This window comes from Centroberyx gerrardi, chromosome 15 (assembly GCF_048128805.1).
Source record: "Centroberyx gerrardi isolate f3 chromosome 15, fCenGer3.hap1.cur.20231027, whole genome shotgun sequence".
In the NCBI taxonomy this organism is placed as follows: Eukaryota; Metazoa; Chordata; class Actinopteri; order Beryciformes; family Berycidae; genus Centroberyx; species Centroberyx gerrardi.
Window position 1 is genome coordinate 3,213,511 of NC_136011.1, and position 20,878 is coordinate 3,234,388.

Sequence of the window (20,878 nt, forward strand, 5' to 3'; positions counted from 1 at the left end):
GGGCCATTTGCATTGTCTGGTAATGCAGTCACCTCCTCAATCAGTGAAAAAGCCTTATGGGGGGAAACTGTTTTTCAAGAAACTCAGAATGGTGGACACTGATAGTCCTGGAGGAAAATCTATTGAGCAAGGATAGCTGGATATGTGCAACAAGTTTCATATTATTCTTGTGGTGTGGGAGGCATGACTGGTTATTACATTTTTTAAAGGAATAGGAAAAATGAAAATGTGGTCATTATCTACTCACCCGATCAACACAGCGACTTAGCTAGCGCAGCTCCATGTCAGCCTTCTCCAAGACAACTGAAGTGGACATGTCCTGGTTCTTTAGAGCAGTGGTTCTCAACGTGGGGTCCGGGAACCACCAGGGGTCCTTGAGGAGGTTCCAGGGGGTCCCCAGCAAATTGATGAAAAAGTTGTTGTATAAAGTGAAAAGTGTGAGAATGTCACATCTTGGCATCGTGGGTATCATGTAAAATACAACTTTCCCATTTGCATTTACCACTTTGTCTTCCAAGCGCGCTCTACCTGTAAATACAATATTTCCGACAGCATTTGAAGGCAGCATCTGGTTGCTACTGTAGTAACTGTGTGGCGGTGTAGAACAAGTGCGGAAAATCTAGGAGATAATGACATAAATATTGGACTTATGGACTCACAGTCCAATTGTTTGGCTTCAGAACACTTATTATGATGACTGATTGGTGCAAGAGCTGTTTTTGCCCTTTTTGGAACTCTAAAGATTAAAGCCCCGGCCACTTCAGTTGTTTTGGAGAAAGCTGACATGGATTTGCACTAGTTAACTTGCTGTATGTTATGTGGACATACAAACTTCACCGGTGTTTCGACTGACATGAGGATGACTAGATAATGACCACAATTTCATTTTTGGGTTGACTATTCCTTTAATTTTGACCTGTAATTGTAGTGCTCCCCTTGGGACAATCTGTGTAATTGTGAACAGAAACTGGTCCATAGTCCCCCTTTCGTCATGGTTAAGGTTAGGGATAGGGGTTAAAGAATGGAATGTAGTCAATGGAAGGTCCTCACAAGTACAGTAATACATACGTTTGTGTTTGTGTGCGTGTGCGTGTGTGTGTGTGCCAAGGCTCTCCAGTCCATTAGTGTGTGTTGGTCACTTGGGTGTGGCTGTCCGCCTCACATCTCTGCAGTGAACAAAGAGGGGGGAGGGAGAGGAGAGGCAGAGGACAGATGTGATGCGGAGGGGGAACCACTGTGTGTGTGTGGGTGGGTGGGGGGGGGGGTTCTGCAAATGTTTGTAATATATAAATATTTGTTCGGCCACCCATCACACACCATATTTTTTGACAGATTTTAGTGAAACAGGTGGGAATGATGCATCTCACCACTGCATTCTAGCATTTTTAAAATGGCGCTGATTGACCCAAGGGGGGCGCTAAAATTACATGTCAAAGTCAAAAATTAGAATAACCAGTCATATCTCCCTCACCGCAAGTTGGAACAACATGAAATTTGGTGCACATATCCTACCCTTGCTCTACAAGTTTCTTCCAAGACATCAATATCCGCCCTACTGACTTTTCCACCATTTTGAATTTCACCCATAAGGCTTTTTTGTTTTCTTACCGATTGGCCCGAGGGGTGACTGCATCATTTGTGTAATCAACCCATATGGGGCGCCACAAATGCCTAAAAGAATGCAAATGGCTCAAAATGTATTTGCGTTGTTACAAAAAACTTTGACCTTTTTCACATTTGTATAACTTGTTCCTAATTGGCCCAAAGGGGAACAGGATCATTGGTGGAGAACAACATACTTACTGTTACTACTTAAATTTAAGGCCTTAAAAAATATTAAAATATCTTAAATCCAGTAGAAGTCTTATTTTTTCACCATGCAATGACCAGTTTCTTTATACTGCATGTCCAAGGTTAGATAAATACAGAACAGGGTTAGTAGTACAAAATGCATCCTATCTGCTTTACCAAACACAATTTATGTGTTTAATTTCGTGGTGTCTTTTTTCTTATAGTTTCCATATATAGTTTCGTTGTTGTATTTCTTTATTTTGTTTTTTAAATTCACTTAAATTTCAGTTGCAGGCAGCTTTTAAACGGTCTTCCAGAGTCTTAAATTTGGCTTTCTGAAATCTGAAGATAGCCTGTTCATCTGATCTCTGATCTCTCATCTCCAATTTATTTTCATGTTTCCCTGCTGTCTTCCCCCCAATTATATCCTGCGTTTGCCCTGATCACATCCCTGGTGTGCATGAGAGAGAGAGAGAGGGAGGGAGGGGGGGGGAGAGAGAGGGGCAGAACTGGAGGAGGGTAGAAACAGAGAGGAGGATAAGGGCATTTAGTCGGCCTGGTCACCTGATATCTGCAGTGGGACTAAAGGCAGGGATGGGCGGAGAGAGAGAGAGAGAGAGAGAGAGATAGAGGGAGGAGGAGATTAAGAGAGAGAGAGACATAGTGAGAGGAGGTAGAGGGAGGGAGGGAGGGATGCCGGGCATCCACAGTGACTCAGCATGAGGCAGTCTGGACCATTCAATAGGCTATTCACGGCGAACGGAGGGAGGGAGTGATTGAACGGCGGCCCACCCTGTAACCACTGCTCCTCCTCCTCCTCCTCCTCTGACCACATCATGTTATAGTTCTCCAGGGGCCATGACGCAATCCACAGCCCTTTCCTTCTACCCTCTCTATCCCTTCTCTCTTTTTATGTTACTGCTCTCACCCTCCTTCCATCTCATCACAAATTCAAACAGCTGTCAAACAGCAAAAGCACTAGTTCTTCATTTGATTTGATTGTTATTTAGGTGCGTTCTGGCCCAACAAGGGCTGGTCATCTAAGAAATCTGGGATTTCGACTATTTATATTGGTGGAATATGATTTAAAACTGCTGCAATTTCCTGTTGGATTTTGTGGCCTTGCCCTGTGTCTCATACTCCTCCAAAACCTATTAGTCATTTAGTAATACATCAAATTATGGTTGGAATTAATGGTTGATGTAATGGTTGGTTCTCCTGCAGTTGTCTGTGGTTCTCGTGACATATGTTTTATTGTAATGATAGAGAGATGTGCAGTATTTTTCTGATTACCACATAAATTCAAGTGTAAATCAAGGTTTATTAGGATAGCCTATATGTCACAAGGAACAAAGTCACTTTCTGTTTCACCAGCAATGTAAATGACAGAATTTGAAAATATCTTGTTTTAAACAAATAGATAAGATTTCATTACATTAAGCTGAAAAAACAAAACTAGAAACTACAAAAGTAAGACTCCAACCTGTAAAGTCTGAACCTGCTGCCTAGACAACGAATAAAAGAATGATTGAATGCATGTTTGTGTGGATTTTTACACCTAAATAAACTGGATGCTATGGTTGTATTGTCATCTTTGAACAGGAAAATATATCATTATTTTCAGAAACTGCCTCTTGATGCTCGCTTTTACCATCTTTCTCTGTTCATTCTCCAGAATTTATATGTTGATGTTATTACAGATTTATGAAGCAAGTTGTTGATGTTGAAAAATTGCCTTTGCATTGCATTTGACTGTTCTAGAAAATAATTCTAACATGTAATATTTCTTAAATTGCGTGGTGTTCCCAATTAATTTGTAGATTTTGGTAGATTGTTCCGCTGGTCAATTTAGCCGTTAACTGTTGAGAACAGAGACACCAAAATCATCCACAGGTCCCCGGTAGATCATTAGCTCTGGTGCTCCATGCTAACACTTTAGCATAAACTGTGTAGAGTGATAGTAGGCTCCATGCTAACACTTTAGCATACACTATGTTGAGTGATAGTAGGCTCCATGCTAACACTTTAGCATACACTGTGCTAACACTATGCTAAAGTGTTAGCATGGAGCCTACTATCACTCAACATAGTGTATGCTAACGTGTTAGCATGGAGAACTGGAGCCAATGATCTATCAAAGACACATGGTTGATTTTGGTGTCTGTGTTCGCATCACCTAACAGCTAAGTTGACCAACTGGCCAATCTACCAAAAGCTCACTGTATTCCTTTAAGACTTGAAGTCACTCTAAATATCCCTGTCTCTATTTCCTGTTTGTGCTCTGCCCTCGGTTAGTCTGGCCTGGTTCCCCGTGAAAACCCAGAGCAGCTGATCATCGCCTTGGAACCCGAGGCGGCTTCAATCTATTGCCGTAAACTCCGCCTCCACCAGATGATTGACTTGGGCAGCCGGACCACCCAGAACGGCTTCAACCCCACTGAGAACGTAGGGGCTGGGATGACCCAGGGTAGGCCCCGCCCACTCAAGATTATAGACTAGCCTACTGATGTTAAATTATGCTAGTTTACTCTTCTCATACCATAATAACGCTTTCATACAAAATGTTTCACCACCAATCTCAGGCTTCATTGATTACTAATTTAAAATCATTCACACCATTACGCTTGTCTTGAGCAGCTTAATGCAACTACAGCTCATACTACAGGAATAATAGTGCATAGTTTGCAAAGTGCTCATATTTATGTTTTGAGTTCATCACATCGATCATAGAGTGTTTCAATAACTTGTCTGTATTTTACAATTTCTCTGTCAAGACTTTTGATTGCAGTATTTATGTTGACATTTTAACACACTGTTTTCCCTCCTTTTGAATGTTGGTTGTTGGGTAGTTTCCCCAGGTCATGGTAAACTTACTTTCAATTTCAATTCAGACACCAAATGCATGGGAGTCAAAGGAATCACCACTTTTTATTCACTCCCTAATATCACATTTCACCTTGCTTTTGCTTCTTTTTCATAAAATATTCCACAATCGTTTTCAGATATATTGCTATGCAAAAATGTCATATATATATATATATTATATTTATATATATATATATAAAGTATCTTGATTGATAACAGGCAAATGAATTGTTTATACCAATTCATTTTTATCAAGAGTACAGTAATACAAATTATCATTATTATCCTAACAGAATTATCAATTGTTACTACTACTAATGTAATAACTTCCCATTAACGTAATAAACGTTAACATCATAACAATGTGTAATAATCCTGCTAATGTAATATTTCCCATTAATTGTTAAAAGTTACCATTATTGAGGAAGTTTACATTTTCAGTTTTAAAAAATGTAGTAACTCAACTGATAATCCAGTTGCATTCACAATGGAAAAGGTCTTTAGCAGTCACTGCAAAATTTCAACCTTCTTGTTAATGTAGCCTAATAAAACCCAATGATGTAATAATTATTATGTTAATAGGAAATACGTTAGTATATTAATATTAAGTAAGGTTTATTACATTAATGGGAATGTTATTACGTTAACAGGGTTATTACTGTATGAGTTTTTATTATGTTAATGGTTTATGACATTAATGGAACAGTTGTAATGTCAATATTAGCATTATTATTGTAATTGAGAAAGCACACATTTTTGGCAATGCTAATACATAGAAAAAGAGATGCTTTTGAAACTGAAACTGTCCATTCTGAACTCGCCGGCATGTGAAGCAGCAACAGCAAATCACTTACCCATCTCACCCCTCCTTTTTTCCATGTCTCCTTCAATTTTATTTGGGCCAGAGATTATTTTGTTCCACATCGGTCTTCTAAAGTGAAGATTGAGAAGGTTGTTGCTTTCAGTCTCGCCTCTCATCTGCTCTGTGGAGGTCTACCACAATTCAGCATTCACTTGCAGGCAGAAAGAACTTATTTGTTCTTTTCTAAGGCCCAGGTTGAACAGCTCTTTGTCAAGATGGGCATTGAAGGCATCAAACATTGGCTCAATACCATTTGCTTATTGCTCTGAGGTCCTAGCGAAGCAAAAGGCCCCCACACAATGCAGCCAATATAGGTGAATTTTTGTTCATCCAAAACAGACAGCCATTTCAAAAGCAATATAACCTTGCTTAAAATTTCCATTTACAAAAGATAAAGTGCATTCATTATTTCTATTTTGTCTCCTGAAATGTGAATGTGTTACCTCTTTTCAAAAGCACTTCAAGGTGCTTCCTTGGAAAAGCACTTTCATGTGAGTCTTATGGACATGTGTGCACTCACAGATTCAAAAGATGTATTAAGACATTCATATCTCTGAGACATTGCAACGACACACAGTTCAATAGATGCATTGATCTCATGTGTGGGGAAATGTGTCTGACAATTGTCACATTTCCCTGTGCCCTTTCAGAAAATAAATGCCATATATCTAAGGTGCCACAGGTTCAAAACCAGGCAACCGCTTCTACACATTCAGAGACAAAACAGACTTGACCTTGAATGGAAATTGATTTTTTTTTTTTTGTGCAGTAGCTCATAGGATTTTGGTGATTTTGCAAAAGCTCACAGGATTTACGTTTTTGCAATAGATCATAGGATTCAGATGGGCCTGAATACCCGTCTGGTTCCCCTCAAGGTATCAAAGCAAATTCATTGAAATGGACAGCAGAGTGGAGTTGCTAAAGGTTTGGTGACCTCTCCCTCAGGGGCAGAGTATAGATTACACTACTGTTGAGAGAAAGTGGAGATAGCAAAATATAGAAAAGTCCTGTAACATCATAACTGGCTGAACTAAAATATAAAATGTTTAGATTTGGTTCGCCAACAATCGAAAAATGTGTTTGTGAATATCACGATATTCACAAAATACCTCGATGTTCGATAATATTGAATATCGGCCCAAGCCTAGTATCGGCAAACCGACATATAGGTCTAACCCTTGTTGTAACTGTAGGAGATGAAACAATTACTGTTGCTGTTAACACTGGACGCTTCCCCTAGTTGTATACCAACAGCCTTACTTAATGGATTGGTTTTGCCTTATAGACATGAGATGAAAGCAAACACTAATTACCCCCCTTCCATGTTAACCGGATGTCCAACTAGAGCTACAGGCTATGAGCGTGTTTTTAAAGCAAATGCCATCTTATGTTTTTACTTTGCAGACTTGGTAATGACCTGTTTTAGCTGTACACTGATTGGAAGATGCAGCTTTAGGCACAGAGTAAGGAGTGTGAGGACAGCTTTTTAGACAGGCAAAGATGTTTGAATGCTGAATTTAAGAATTTATATATGTTAAGTCTCTCCCAAAGCTAGCAACAAGAGAACATAAACCTGAACCTTTGATCTCAAACTAAGATAATGAATGAAAGGTTGATTTTGTGGACTCAAAGTTTTTAAATGAAAATAGCCAGAAAATATACCATTGTCCTCAGAAACTACCCCTAGGTGCTGTAATGGTAATTTGTATTAATGGTCTATTCATTCTCTGTGTAGCTTTTCCACATTTTACGTGACATCGCAGGTATAAGGCTTAGTCCAATAGTCTTGTTTTACTGTCTTAAACCATAGCAATAAGTATATTATTTCTTAAATGGAGTGGTGTTGCAGTCAATTCTTCTCAAATTTGAAGTGACTCTGAAAATTCCTCGACTCTTAAGAGGTGACATGATGCAGTCCTATCACCTGCAAAGCTGTTTGAATACTCCATTTCAGAATTCAGGTTGTTGTAGGTCAATGTTATTCCAACAATCCAAGACAACCCAATCAGTTTGTGAACAGCCACAACACTCTCCTACAGCCAGAAACCAGAGAATTTAGACTAATGTTGGTATCAAGTTGTTTATCAATCTATCAGCATGATGTTTTCCAGCTGAAATGAACACTGTGGCATGCTACATGAGCAAAATGTGAAAATGTTTCAAATACAACCTACTCTACAATGAATCATCAAAAGGTTCCTAGTTCTCTGCCATGCCCAATTTCAAAGTGAGGACATGAGTCAAACTCCCTCCCTCCATGTCCAGTGATGTTTCAGGATGTTACAAGACTTTTTTCCAACTGAGGTCTTTTGGTGTTATGAGGGAATTCAACAGGAAAACTCAACTTTCAACCCTACTGTTGCTGTTTCCACCTGACACTAACATTTCCACAATGGCCATTCCCACCCAAGCAACCTCTACCAAAAATGTTTCATTGCAAAATTATATATACACCATTTAATGCCTCCTTTTACAAAATGACTTATTGCTTGATGTTAAAATTTACTGTAAATTATTATCAAAAGTAGTAACTATTTTTAGACCTTTGCAATCAAATAAGATTTGAGTATACAACTCAGTATATATCAGGTTCAGATTTTACATAAAACATGTTAGAACTAAACTGCTCCATTGCAAATGATCCTTCAATTATTTCTTGGATAGTTAATTTTCTCTGTTTCTACAATGTTGCTGGAGCATTTGACTGACGTAATGTTGACCTCTCTCATGCCCTCCCCAACGCTAACGACAGTCGGAAAGTCCTCTTTCCTTCTCTGCATTGTTTCCTCTGTGTAGGAGGAAATGTCCATCTGACATCTTTGTCAATGCAGTCATGCTCACTACTACCATGTCTTCCTGCTGTTAGTCAGTAAATATGAAGTCGCAGGTCGTCACAGTCCTAGAGGTTATATAAGCGGACTTGTGACCTGGAGGTTGTAGTTCAAATCCCCCGGAACCGGCCCCAGTCCTCCGCCTGTGTTTACATTTGTAATTCCTCGGTTTCGTTCGTTTGAATTTTTTGGCGCTCCGCAGGTCAGGTGGAATTGTCCATCTAGGGGCTTTCTCTGACATTAGTACAGAGGCGGGTACATGAGCTGTGATTGGATTGCCCCAGTGTAATTCCTGACCGATCAAAGGAAGGAAGGTGATGACGTTATTGCAAAGTGCCACTTGCCTCACAAACATGCTGGCTACTGCAAATCAAAACGATCATCTAATACTTTCTTCACGATTGCTACTGAAAAATATGTCAGGAATTGTGTTTTTCTGATGATCAAGTTAGTTTGATGCATTGGATCTGACCAATTTTCGGCCCCTGTCAAGAGGAAATCTGACCTTTTACATTGCCTTAGAAAGTTATTTGTGTCAATATCACTGCACAAACAAGAAAATATGTATTTACCATTTATATGTAATGTGGACCTCAGCCACTGCGATGCCACACAGTCTGTTCCTGTACGTCTCGGAATGTAGCATCTTCCTCCACTTAAACACCAGTGAACAATGTCCATTGAAAATACCATAATCATAACAATAGGCCCACCCATCTTTTCATGTACTAGAGGGGTTAGATTAGGGGTTATTAACAAATGCTTTTAAAGCGTATATTGCTTGGGTTTTAGTGCAGGTATAGCTGTATTCTGTTTCTTTAGTCTGCTTCAATCGCAAGATCAGTGCTGACATTTACATTTGCCATTGTCCAATTAAAATGCCAAAAGATCCCAGATCTCTTCATGGAATTCAAAATGATTTTAAGCTATACGAGACTGAATAAGCAGTGATTTGTTTCATCACAATTTCAAAAGGGTTTGATCCTATGAACCTGCTGGGTTGAGTGGACTTTGGAGCACTTATACAGAAGATTTTTACTTTTCTGTCGCTATGTGATTTTTTATTGTTTTTTGATTTTATACATTGTTTTATCTTGCTCTTTATGTGAATTTGACTGTATTCTGATTTTGCAAATTGTTGTATATTGTTGGTCTACAACTTTGATGTTTGTCTTGGTGCTGCCTTCTTGGCAAGGTCTCCCTTGAAAAAGAGATTCATAATCTCAATGGGACTAAAAAAAAAAAAAAGATTTCTGCACAGATTTACAAATGTAAGAGGTTATTATAGGGTAGGTTCTTGAATGTTCACAGTGGCAGCACCTGCCAATACACTATATGGCCTGTTTTAGAGTCTTGCTGTTCTGCATTACGGCCCTAAACCCACCACTCTGACTGCTTGTACACACTGTGAGCAACTTGGTTGATGTGTCGCTCTATTCTGACCGATTGAAAGAGGCTTCGATTGCATCTATGCAGCGGTCTGCAGCTACAAAGTTTACAACAGGCAAGCACTAATTAGGTAGCTTTAATAGAAAATAGAAGAAACTCAATAAAATTTCTTATGAGCTTACCATTGTCCCCAACAATGGATGTAACTGTTCTCCAAGCTTTGTTTTTGAGTTTATTCCTGTAGTCTTTCAAATAAAAGCTGTAGAGAACTGGGAAGCTTTGAATGAGTTCCATTTTGCACTTGCCAGGCAAAACTATTCATGAAAAAAAACACGTTGGTCAGGAGACAAGGAAGCACGGAAATCTGATTGGCTGTTGATAGCCGATGACCATGAGAAGTTCTGGCGACAAGCTTGTTGACCGTCCACATATTGGCCGAGTTTCCCTGGTTACTCAGCTCTATAGAGGGCAAGAAATCTATCACAACCTTTAATCAAAACAAACCAAAGACATGAAAAGAATTCAGCTACTCTTGGAAAATAAATGACCAAGCTATAATATTAGAAACCAGCGTGTTTCAGCCGCAAAAGCCTTCATCAGGGTCTATAGGAAATGAGGACTTCAGTGACTTGCTGATGTGTTGCTCGCAGTGTGGACACACGTGGAGCACCATGTAGCTCTATCAGCCTGCTGCTTGCTTTACATGATATGACCCACACTGCTTCACACAGCAGCGCTTCAGCCCTTCATCACACTCACAAGGACATTCTCTCTCTGTCAATAACCAGCTAAGGAGCATGTTCGGCGCAACCGGCAGAGCCGCACCTTTTTGGTGGAAAATGTCATAGGGGAGCTTTGGTCGGAGCTGGAAGAAGGTAGAGTCTTTCTCTTCTTTTACTCCTCTGTTTCGCCTTCCCTTTTCCTCTTCCTGTAGGGTAACTGCTCTTGCTGTTTCCTATGCTGCCAACCGTCATACTAGATAGATTTTTTTTTTTTTTGCATTTTCGCATTTCTTATATAGTTCACAGTAGAAAGAGGCAGAAACACCAGAGAGAGAGAGGGGGATGACATGTGACAAAGATATTTTTGAGTGATTTTTTACATTTAAGGCAAAGCACCAAAGGTGAAAATGGTGATTTTGGCTGGGTTGGTGAAGTTTGAGATATTATAATTTGCTTCTGTAACTACTGCGGTTTCATAACATACACCAAACAATCATCAAAAACAACTATTAATAGTGAATTTCTATGTTTTAATACCAGCTGGGTCAAGTCCACCAAGCACAAAATTAGCTTTAAAAAAGGCCTTTCTCTCAAAATGACATTCCCTGTATGCAAAATACTTTTTATTTTTCAGCTTAACTTGTGGATATGGCCACCAAATTTAGTTAGCTGATAATTTACACAGGATATCTTTTGTCATTTCTATTTTATGGGCCAAAAAATAGTGAAATTTTGCTATACACATAGTTTTCTCCATCCACCTGTGGTGCCTTGCCTTAAGATGTAAACTATGGTACAAATATATGAATCGATTACTTATTTTTTAACCTGTTGGTCAGTGTTACTCTGATGCCAGCACAATGCAAGTCAAACCCATTACACTTTTGTCCCCATTAAGCCATCTTGTAGAAAAGTTAACTTAATTGAAGAATTACCTAGGGAAGGAATTGGTGTCCTTTGAATTGCGCTCCCATACGAACTGTTTCTAGACATGGAGTTGGGCGGTTGTAAAGAAATGTTCAAAATGTCATGGAAATATTGTGAAATTGTCGATCAATTGGCCTCCACCATCTTGCCTTCCCCCAAAAACAAAACCTAACCCACTGAGTTCCAGTCTCTCCCTCATCCCATTTGTCTTCTTTTCACTGCTTCGCCTCTGTGCCGTCGAAACCTCAAAGATAGAGAATCTAGGTCGCCAGTACCCTCTCTGGCCTGGTTGAAGAGTCGTTTCTAGGGTATTGTGTCACAACGAGTCGCGTCAAACCTCCCTTGAGCGTGGTCCTAAAAACAGCAGCAGTGTTTTGGTCGATAAACGCCAGTAGTCGGATGTCAGAGTCAGGAATTCTACTGGGAAGAATGCTGTAACTTCACTCATATCCTGTTACATTTTGGAAGGCATGATCCCGAGCTCACTGCACGTTCTGTGACGTTCTTGTTGTGTGTGTGTGTAGGTGACCGTTACGTGGTGGTCGACTGCGGCGGAGGGACGGTGGACCTGACCGTCCACCAGATCCGTCTTCCAGAGGGACATCTGAAGGAGCTCTATAAGGCTTCAGGTAAAAGGACTGCTGGTGATCCCGTTACACCAGCAATGATTTTTTCCTCTGCTTTCTCAAGATGCCGCAGTGCTCTTCTGCTGTTACTTAGTTAATGAGCTAGTTTAATTCAGTTGAGGTCACAACAACCCATTGGAATCGTACTTTCACAAAAGGTTTGCTTCTAATCTACGCATTTACGCATTCCCATTCCCACCCAGAGTCCTTTTACAACACGCTTAGACACTTTTCTGTAGATATGTATGGCCTTTGTTTTCTCCATACGCTCACATCCTTCTCATTTGTTAATATTTTTAAAGAGTTCCACATATTGCCTATTTTTTGTTAAGTTTTCATATAGTACATAGTCACACTATTTTTTGCACACCCTCTTAATGGTGTAATTCATACTTTTTCTAATACTTTTCATTCATACACTACGCAGTCAAAAGTTTGGACACACCTGATTGAATGTACCATTTATCATTTTATGTACCAGTTTTTCATGATCTTAAAGCCATTTTAAAGGCTTATGCTTAAATGCTTGAAATTTGTTTCTTAGACAAATATAAATAGTGAAGTTGATGCCTATGTTTGAATTTCTTTCCAAAGTCTTTGCCTTTCCATCAAGGCAAACGGCGGCTACTTTAAAGAAAATAAAATATAAGATCGCTGCATAATTCCATTTGTGTTATTTCATAGTTTTGATGTCTTTACTGTTATTCTAAAATGTGGAAAATAGTAAAAATAAAGAAAAATGTGGTGTGTCCAAACTTTTGACTGGTAGTGTACATTTCTACTTAACATGTTCTAGTGTTAAAATTGTGCTGGGTATGTTTATATAACCATCATTTGCTATATTCTTATTCTAGAATATATAAAATAGATTCTGTTCATATTTACTGTGGCAAAGACCCAATTTCCCCACGGTGCACATTAACGGGGCAGTAAATCATTACCACATTTTGAGATATTAGTAATTAAACAAGACCATGAGAAGATTGGCAGCCTCTACACTGAATTTTACATTGTGTGCCACCTTGTCGGTTTTGGCGGGAAATCTGCTGGACTGCTTTACAGCACAAAACAGGAACCATTTTATTTTGCATGTAATGGGGCGGGCAAGCAGCAAGATCCTCTTTGAAACAGGAAGCAACAGGGTTTATGGGTAATGCGCTCTTCATTTAGAGAAACAAAAAATCCTACCCGTAGCACCTTTAAAGTTTCATTTTATCTTTATTCCCAATCCCTACCGTCATTCCCATCCTTTCCCTAGGTGGTCCCTATGGCTCTATTGGGATTGACTATGAATTTGAGAAGCTTCTGTGTAAGATCTTCGGCCAGGATTTCATCGACCAGTTCAAGATCAAGAGGCCGGCCGCCTGGGTGGACCTGATGATCGCGTTTGAGTCGCGGAAGAGGGCAGCGGCCCCCGACAGGACCAACCCCCTCAACATTAACCTGCCCTTTTCCTTCATCGACTACTACAAGAAGTTCAGGGGCCACAGTGTTGAACACGCCCTGCGCAAGAGCAAGTGAGTACATAAGACACACTGCAAGGCCAAGATCCAGAAACAAACATGTTGAACCAACCCCCCATAACCAGGATTCCATACATATACTGTAGATATACACCCGGACACCAAATTTTTCTTTATTTTTACTATTTTCCACATTTTAGAATAATAGTAAAGTGGAACTATGCAGTGACCAAAAAAGTAATAAACAAATCAAAACTATCTTATATTTTAGATTCATTAAAGTAGCCGCACTTGGCCTTGATGGAAAGGCAAAGGCTTTGGGAAGAAATTCATACATAGGCATCAACTTCACTATTTATATTTGTAAAGAAACAAATTTCAAGCATTTAAGCCTTTGAGCCTTTAGATCAAAATGGCTTTAAGAGAATGAAAAACATAGAACATTCAATCAGGTGTATCCAAACTTTTGACGGGCAATGTACATATTTGTATACAGATTGATGCTAGGTGATATGTGACAAAAAGAAAACATTCTCATTTATTGGTGTGGGTCAACTCCAATCCTTGCAGATTCACACTGAGTGATAGATAGAGCATATATCCAAAAAAGCGAGGGTCTACCACTCCTTGATACACATGTAAATGGCAGTTGGTGCCTTTACTGAGGAGCACTTTGGCAATGTCTTTACTGGGGATGACACCATGATCAATTTCACTACCAGTTGGCCTCCCTCACCAATCTGCCATCCTGCCAGCTTCAACTCGGCCCACACAAATGATCTCGGTGCCCCGCCCAACGAGATTTCGTCTTACTGCACTTTGTCTGTTTTGTCTGAGCCAATCACAAATGTTCCTCGGAGGGGCTTGCTTCAAATGATCCAAGATCCAACACTACTCGTTTAAAACATTGAATTTTGTCTTAACCCCCTGACTTGATAAGATAATTTAGTATTAAGGACTCACTAAAGCTGTCCCGCTGTTATTAGACAGTAGATATTAATTTCTACTTCCAGCCATTATAGACATTTTACTATTGACTTGTGGAACTGCCCTGGAGTCTAGCTTTTAATGGCACTGTCTCGTGTCTGTGTGGATTTTCATCATCCTGTAGTGAGGGGCACTTAAAGACATTTATATGGTGGAAACTGGAGCCTCCAGTGGTCCCCGGGCTCCTCTGACTACTGACTGGAAATGGCTCATCTGTCTCAGTGTGCTGCGAAGCCCAGGGAGGGACCATTAGACTCGTGCACGAGCACAGTCACACTCTTGCATGCACATTCACACGCACACACATGAATCACACACTGGGGATCATAGCAGATGGATACTGTGGATTCTTTCAGGATTTATGATTGAGCACACAGACAGCAGTACCTAGAAGGATATAGGCCTCGAGAGACTGGTATGAAAGAAATACCAAAAAATCTATTGTACTACTCCTTACATGTGTTCCAAGCAGTACAGTCAGTGTAGTGTATCAATGCTCTGCATATGGAGAATTAGATATGTTTCCATCCACTGGGTTGAGCAGATTAAATCGCCTTCCTGAATGACAAAAACACATCCACCAGAAAAATGGAAAGAATCTCTGAGGAATTGATCAGTATTGAGCAAGTTGTTCTTGTCACCAAACCTCGAGTCTTAAGTCAGAGTCACCAAGGTCATGTCTGAGTCGAGTCTCAGGTCCTCAGTATTCGAGTCCAAGTCTGAGTCTAAGTAACCAGTTTGAGAGCAAATTAAAAAGAACATTCAAATTCACATCTGTCACTTTTAAAAGCTAGTTTACTGGTTATAATCGTGATGATGATTTCGGTCATTTCATTAAAATAATCTCATCTCATCCTACTCCCTACTGCCTCCCCTTTCTCCCCTATCCTCTCCCCTCCTCCTCTCCTCCTCTCTTCTCTTCTCCTCTCCAGTGTGGATTTTGTCAAATGGTCTTCCCAGGGGATGCTGAGGATGAATCCAGATGCCATGAATGCCCTCTTCAAGCCCACCATAGACCACATCATCCAGCACCTCAGTAAGTTGCATTCACATCCTCAACATGTCACAACACCACGCACCTCACACAGTGTCATCCAGGTTCCCCTTCCTCTCTTACTTCAGGCGTTAGACAACATACAGTTATTTGCAGTTAATAATAATAATAATTCTGCTGCTACTACTACTACTGCTATCACAACTACTACTATGACTATTACTACTACTAATAATAATAATCTTTATTTATGTAGCGCTTTTCAAAGCACTGTTGAAATGTGCTTTACAAATGAGGAAGATGAAGAAGAAGGAGATGGAAAAAAAAACTAAAAACTAAAAACAGCAGCATAACTAAATAAAACAAGGTAAGAAATATAAAAGCAAGGCGAGAAATACAGGTAAATCATGAAAGGGAGGTCAAAGACTACTATTAAAATATTACATAAAAGTAAGTCTATAATAGTGAATTTTAAAAGATGATAGTTAAGAGTCAGCCCTACATCATCATCTTCATTGTGCCTCCTGGTGCTTTGGATTAACCACTGGCAGAAGTCTCTCTCTCTCTCTCTCTCTCTCTCTCTCTCTCTCTCTCTCTCTCTCTCTCTCTCTCTCTCTCTCTCTCTCTCTCTCCCAGAAGCAGAATCTGTCAAATTGTACCTTAAATGCATATAGACTACACAGGAAATTATGGTCAGAAATTTGTCTCATTCTTAGTTTTTCATTCTCAGACTGTATCAAAGAATTGTCTTGTCTTATCAGTGAATGTCATTATACTATTAGACAAACCTTATAATATACAAAGGCTGACTTTACATTCAAACGTCATCTTCAAACATGAACGTTCAAAAGACCTTAATTGAGAGTGAATACTTCCTTATGAGTCAAAACAGTTTGTCATTTTGTGGACTGTATATCAGATGCAGCCTTTTCCTGCAGGAATAGGGTCAGTCCCTCCCCAAAACCAGCCAACCTCCATAATTCATAGTGTTTTCAGCCTAAGGAAAGTGGGTCACATTACTTTAGCATGGATTGGTCTGCTTGAATTCTGAGGAGCAGTCTGATAATGCTTGGGCCAACATGGGGAACACGGTTTGGTTCCCTCTTATTAGAATACATAATTTGTTTGTTTTTGCCTCATGAGCCTATTAATTGAATAATTGAGCCAAGTTTCTAATTTGCGGTTTGGGTTTTTTGGAAGAAATGTTGCCTGAGCTCTTAGTTTGTGGCAAAAACATCTTGCAGGAAAAAGTACATCAATATCATTTGATTTAGAATAGAGGATAAATTGGTACAATTTTCCATTTGTTCATTAGCCAGGGCTCCTAACTTTGTCTCACTCCGTAAATTCTCCCAACTGTTACCAGTAATAAAGTATTTCTTGTAGCTTCACTGCCTTTTCTCTGCCATAAAACACATGCATATGCAACTCAGTAGATGTGCATACATTTTCAGCATGGGTGGCCCTAGTGGGAATCAAACTCCTAACCCTGGCAGTCAGGGCTTGACATTAACTTTTTTGCTCACCAGCCACTGTGGCTAGTGGTTTTCCAAAGTTACTAGCCACTCAGCATTTTCAATAGCCACAATTTTGTTGTTGGGAAATTACGTTTTATTTGATTAAAGTTGACTATGGTGTGTGGGCATCATACTCAGTGTTTCCCACACATACTTTACTTGGGCGGGCCGCCCAGGTATATTAACAGCCGCCAAAGTATATTTGGCGACCCATTTTAGCATTTATTATTATTTTTTTTTTATCCGTCCGAGAGAACGATGCCATCCGCGATCGATTAACTAGTACCCCTCCCGTACCTGTTCATTCTACCAGGGTCTACCAGGGTTTCCCACATATAGAAAACTTTGTGGCGGCCCGCCACAAGATCAGCACTGACCACCACAATATATTTTTTTCCACTATTTAATTGTAGAACTGCGTGTAGCGCATTGATTCGCTCAGCCCCTAATTGCTCTGCGCGCTCTCTCTCTCGCTCTCTTTCACTGTATCTCGCTCTCTTTCACTGTATCTCGCTCGCTCTCTCTCTCTCTGTATCTCGCTCTCTCGCTCGCTCTCTCTCTCTCTCTCTCTCGCTCACTCACCAGACCCGTCTGTTCGCCTCCCATTACACACGCGGGCATGAGGGATATTTTGCTACCCGCCAAAGTGGCTAGTAAGAGTGACTGTTACACGCCACTGCCGAACTCTACCCACATTTGGCGGGTGGGCGGGTGCAAATGTCAAGCCCTGCTGGCAGTGTTAGTGTCATGCTCTATCCATTCAGGACCTACATCATGTATTGTCTGCAAAAAGTAGTGGTGAAAAATAGTACATACTTAAAGGTGCTACCTGTTGCAGTTTACCATCAATAAATCATCAGCACATTAATTTTGAGATATTAGTATAATTACGGTGACCAAACGAAACCATCACAGAGAAGATTGGCAGCCTCTACACTGTATTTTACATTGTGAGCCAATAGGTCAGATTTGGAGGGAAATCTGCTGGATTGCTTTACGGCACAAAACAGTTTGAGGGCGCTGTTCTTCCAGAGCAAGTTCAGAGTTTCTGGCAACGGCAGATGGTGGAAGGAGTGAAAGAAAGATGGAAAAATCACTTCCAACATGTTGATCCTCTTCAGTGAGGGGGAGGGGGACAGGAAACAACGGGGTTTATGGGAAATGTGGTCTTAATTTGAGAGTGGTGTGAGATAGAGGCTGCCAATCATATTCACCATGGTCTCATTTGTTTACTGTAATTATACTAAGGTATCACAATTAATTTGACAATATATCATACATCGATATATGATATATTGATGTTTATTCAAACCTTTGTTCATACAAATTCCTCTTTTCACTTGCAGCTGAGCTGTTTGAGAAGCCGGAGGTGAGCGATATTAAGTTCCTGTTCCTGGTGGGGGGGTTCGCCGAGTCGCCCCTGCTGCAGCAGGCGGTCGAGAACATGCTCCAGGGCCGCAGCCGCATCATCATCCCGCACGACGTGGGCCTCACCATCCTGAAGGGCGCCGTGCTGTTCGGCCTGGACCCGGGCATCATCAAAGTCCGCCGCTCACCCCTCACCTATGGCGTGGGCGTCCTCAACCGCTTCGTGGAGGGCAAGCACCCGCCGGAGAAGCTGCTGGTGAAGGACGGCACGCGCTGGTGCACCGACGTCTTCGACACCTTCATCGCTGCCGACCAGTCGGTGGCGCTGGGCGAGCTGGTGAAGCGCAGCTACACCCCGGCCAAGCCGTCCCAGCAGATCATCGTCATCCACGTCTACTGCGCCGAGAAGGAGGGCGTGGGGTTCATCAGCGAGCCCGGCGTCCGGAAGTGCGGGACGCTCCGCCTGGACGTGAGCGGCACGGAAAGCACGGCGCCGCGCCGCGAGATCCAGACGCTCATGCAGTTCGGCGACACGGAGATCCGCGCCATGGCGGTGGACGTGGCGACCGCGCGCACCGTCAAAGCTAGCATCGACTTCCTCAGCCATTAGATTAGAGAACGAGAGAGCCGATGTTAGGGAATCGTAGGAAGTGATGGAGATGGAAACTTACAGCTTACACAGTACAAACACATACTCACACACACATACAATGAGCCGGGGATATTTCCTGGAATATGGTTGAAGTTATTGATTCTCAAGGCTTGGTCACTCTCCATTTTTAGCATGGGTGGTGCACAGTTTCTGTGTTAGCATGAAACTTAAACTAGCACTCAGGCTGACTTTCCAGTGTAGTATCGATGTTATGAGCGAGAAAAGAACTGATTTGGATGATTTCTGGTCTTCAGCGTGTTCTAGGTCGGCCGATTCACCATGTCCACGTTGTTTGTGTACTGAGATGCTCCATGGAGGCAGATACTCCCCATGTAAATTCACTGTAAGGACCAGCTCCACTATGGTTCACCCATGGTTGTGTGCTTTAACTGTTTCCAGTGCAAGACAGACTGATACTGTAGTGGATACTGTAGCACTCTGTCTTGTCTGACACAGTTATATGACACAGTGCTCTGAAAACCTTGGCATCCTCTCAAACTTTGACTCATGGCACGTTGTTTTCATAAATGGTCACACCAAGACTTGATATTTATAGCTTCAGTACCTTGGGCTTCCATAAACGTCATTCATATACTCTTCATTTCATTTTCATGAGGCCAGAGCTTTGTTTGAGAGCTCCTGACGGGGAAGATGAAGGAACGGCAGCGGTTATTCATTTCTCAGCTGTAACGTGTTGCAGGAAAGCTTTTCAAAGTCTGTATTTATCTGTAGGCATTCCAGAGAAAAGGCATGAAACGGCAGAGAAGGGAGGCATATTACTATTACAACACAATCATGGTGCATACGCATTCAGAACACATCTTTAAACACTTGAATTTCATTGATATTTTTCGGTCAAATTACAGCAAATCATCCTATATCGTCGATGATATCTGATTTATGCAATGGCTGGCTGCTAGATGTGGTATATTGTGCACTACAAAACATTTTTGTGTCATTAAAAAAAAAAAGTATAAAAAAGGTTGAGTAATACTAACATCAAGGTTTGTTGGCAATGTGTCTTTTCTCACCAAATTGCATACCAGTCCACTTCACTACAGGTTAAGATGCTCCACAGTGAAATATGAATCCGAGAATGTGAAACGTTTCATAACAAAAGCAGAGCCGAGTGCGCTGCTAGCTGAATCTGAAAAGTGAGTATTGCCATCAAATGTGCTTAATTGTTGCCTTTATTCATTTGCGCTTCTGATAAACCACGGACAAAAAGCCACTGAGTTTTCCCACTTGAATATTTTGAATCCAGGTGATGTGCTGCACAGAAACAAATGTGCAGGCCAGTCGGGACGAACGAAGTAATGAAAATATGTTTATTTCTGTAAATACAGTATTTAAATATTGTACAGATTTTTAGCGTTATTATTTCAGCAGCTTTAGAGCCGAGAGTATGTGTGCATGTGTGTGTGTGTGTGTGTGTGTGTGTGTGTGTGCGCTTTCACATGGACATCTTTCTCCGTTTTTTTTTCACCAGCCATAGCATGAGAGGCCAAGGCAGGTTTGATTGTTGTGTTCCTTCACAGCGAGTGATTGGATGCGTCGCCTGTGTGTCGCTTTGTGTTGCAATTAATCAAAACAGAAACTTGAATACCTCCGTCCTTAAAAAGCATTTCGACGAACACGTCTGTCTACTGTCAATTAGTTTTGAATTGGAAGCAGTCGTGTTTTTTTTGTTGTTTTTTTTTGGAATAAAATAGTCCAGTCGCCTTTTAAAAACATCAACCCTGCAATACAAATTCTATAGGCATTACAACCGATCAACTAGCCTTTATAGTAACTTCTTGTCCAAAGACAGTAAATCTCCAAAATATGACTCATATTTAAACGACCCAATATTACATATTCGTCGAAAATATGTGTTGTTCCTAC

At 40.8% G+C, this 20,878-nt stretch overlaps 1 protein-coding gene across 2 annotated transcripts in view; it reads left to right on the plus strand.

The window, feature by feature from the left end:
• hspa12a (heat shock protein 12A) overlaps positions 1–18,952 on the plus strand; it is a 49,267-nt gene extending 30,315 nt beyond the window's left edge. For both annotated transcript variants that reach the window (XM_071901922.1, XM_071901923.1), the window contains exons 7-12: positions 4,087–4,258; positions 10,527–10,613; positions 11,912–12,016; positions 13,272–13,530; positions 15,396–15,499; positions 18,321–18,952. In XM_071901922.1, the coding sequence (XP_071758023.1) occupies positions 4,087–4,258; positions 10,527–10,613; positions 11,912–12,016; positions 13,272–13,530; positions 15,396–15,499; positions 18,321–18,952 (1,359 nt within the window). The remainder of the gene's footprint in view (positions 1–4,086; positions 4,259–10,526; positions 10,614–11,911; positions 12,017–13,271; positions 13,531–15,395; positions 15,500–18,320) is intronic.
• The last annotated feature ends 1,926 nt before the right edge of the window (positions 18,953–20,878 follow it).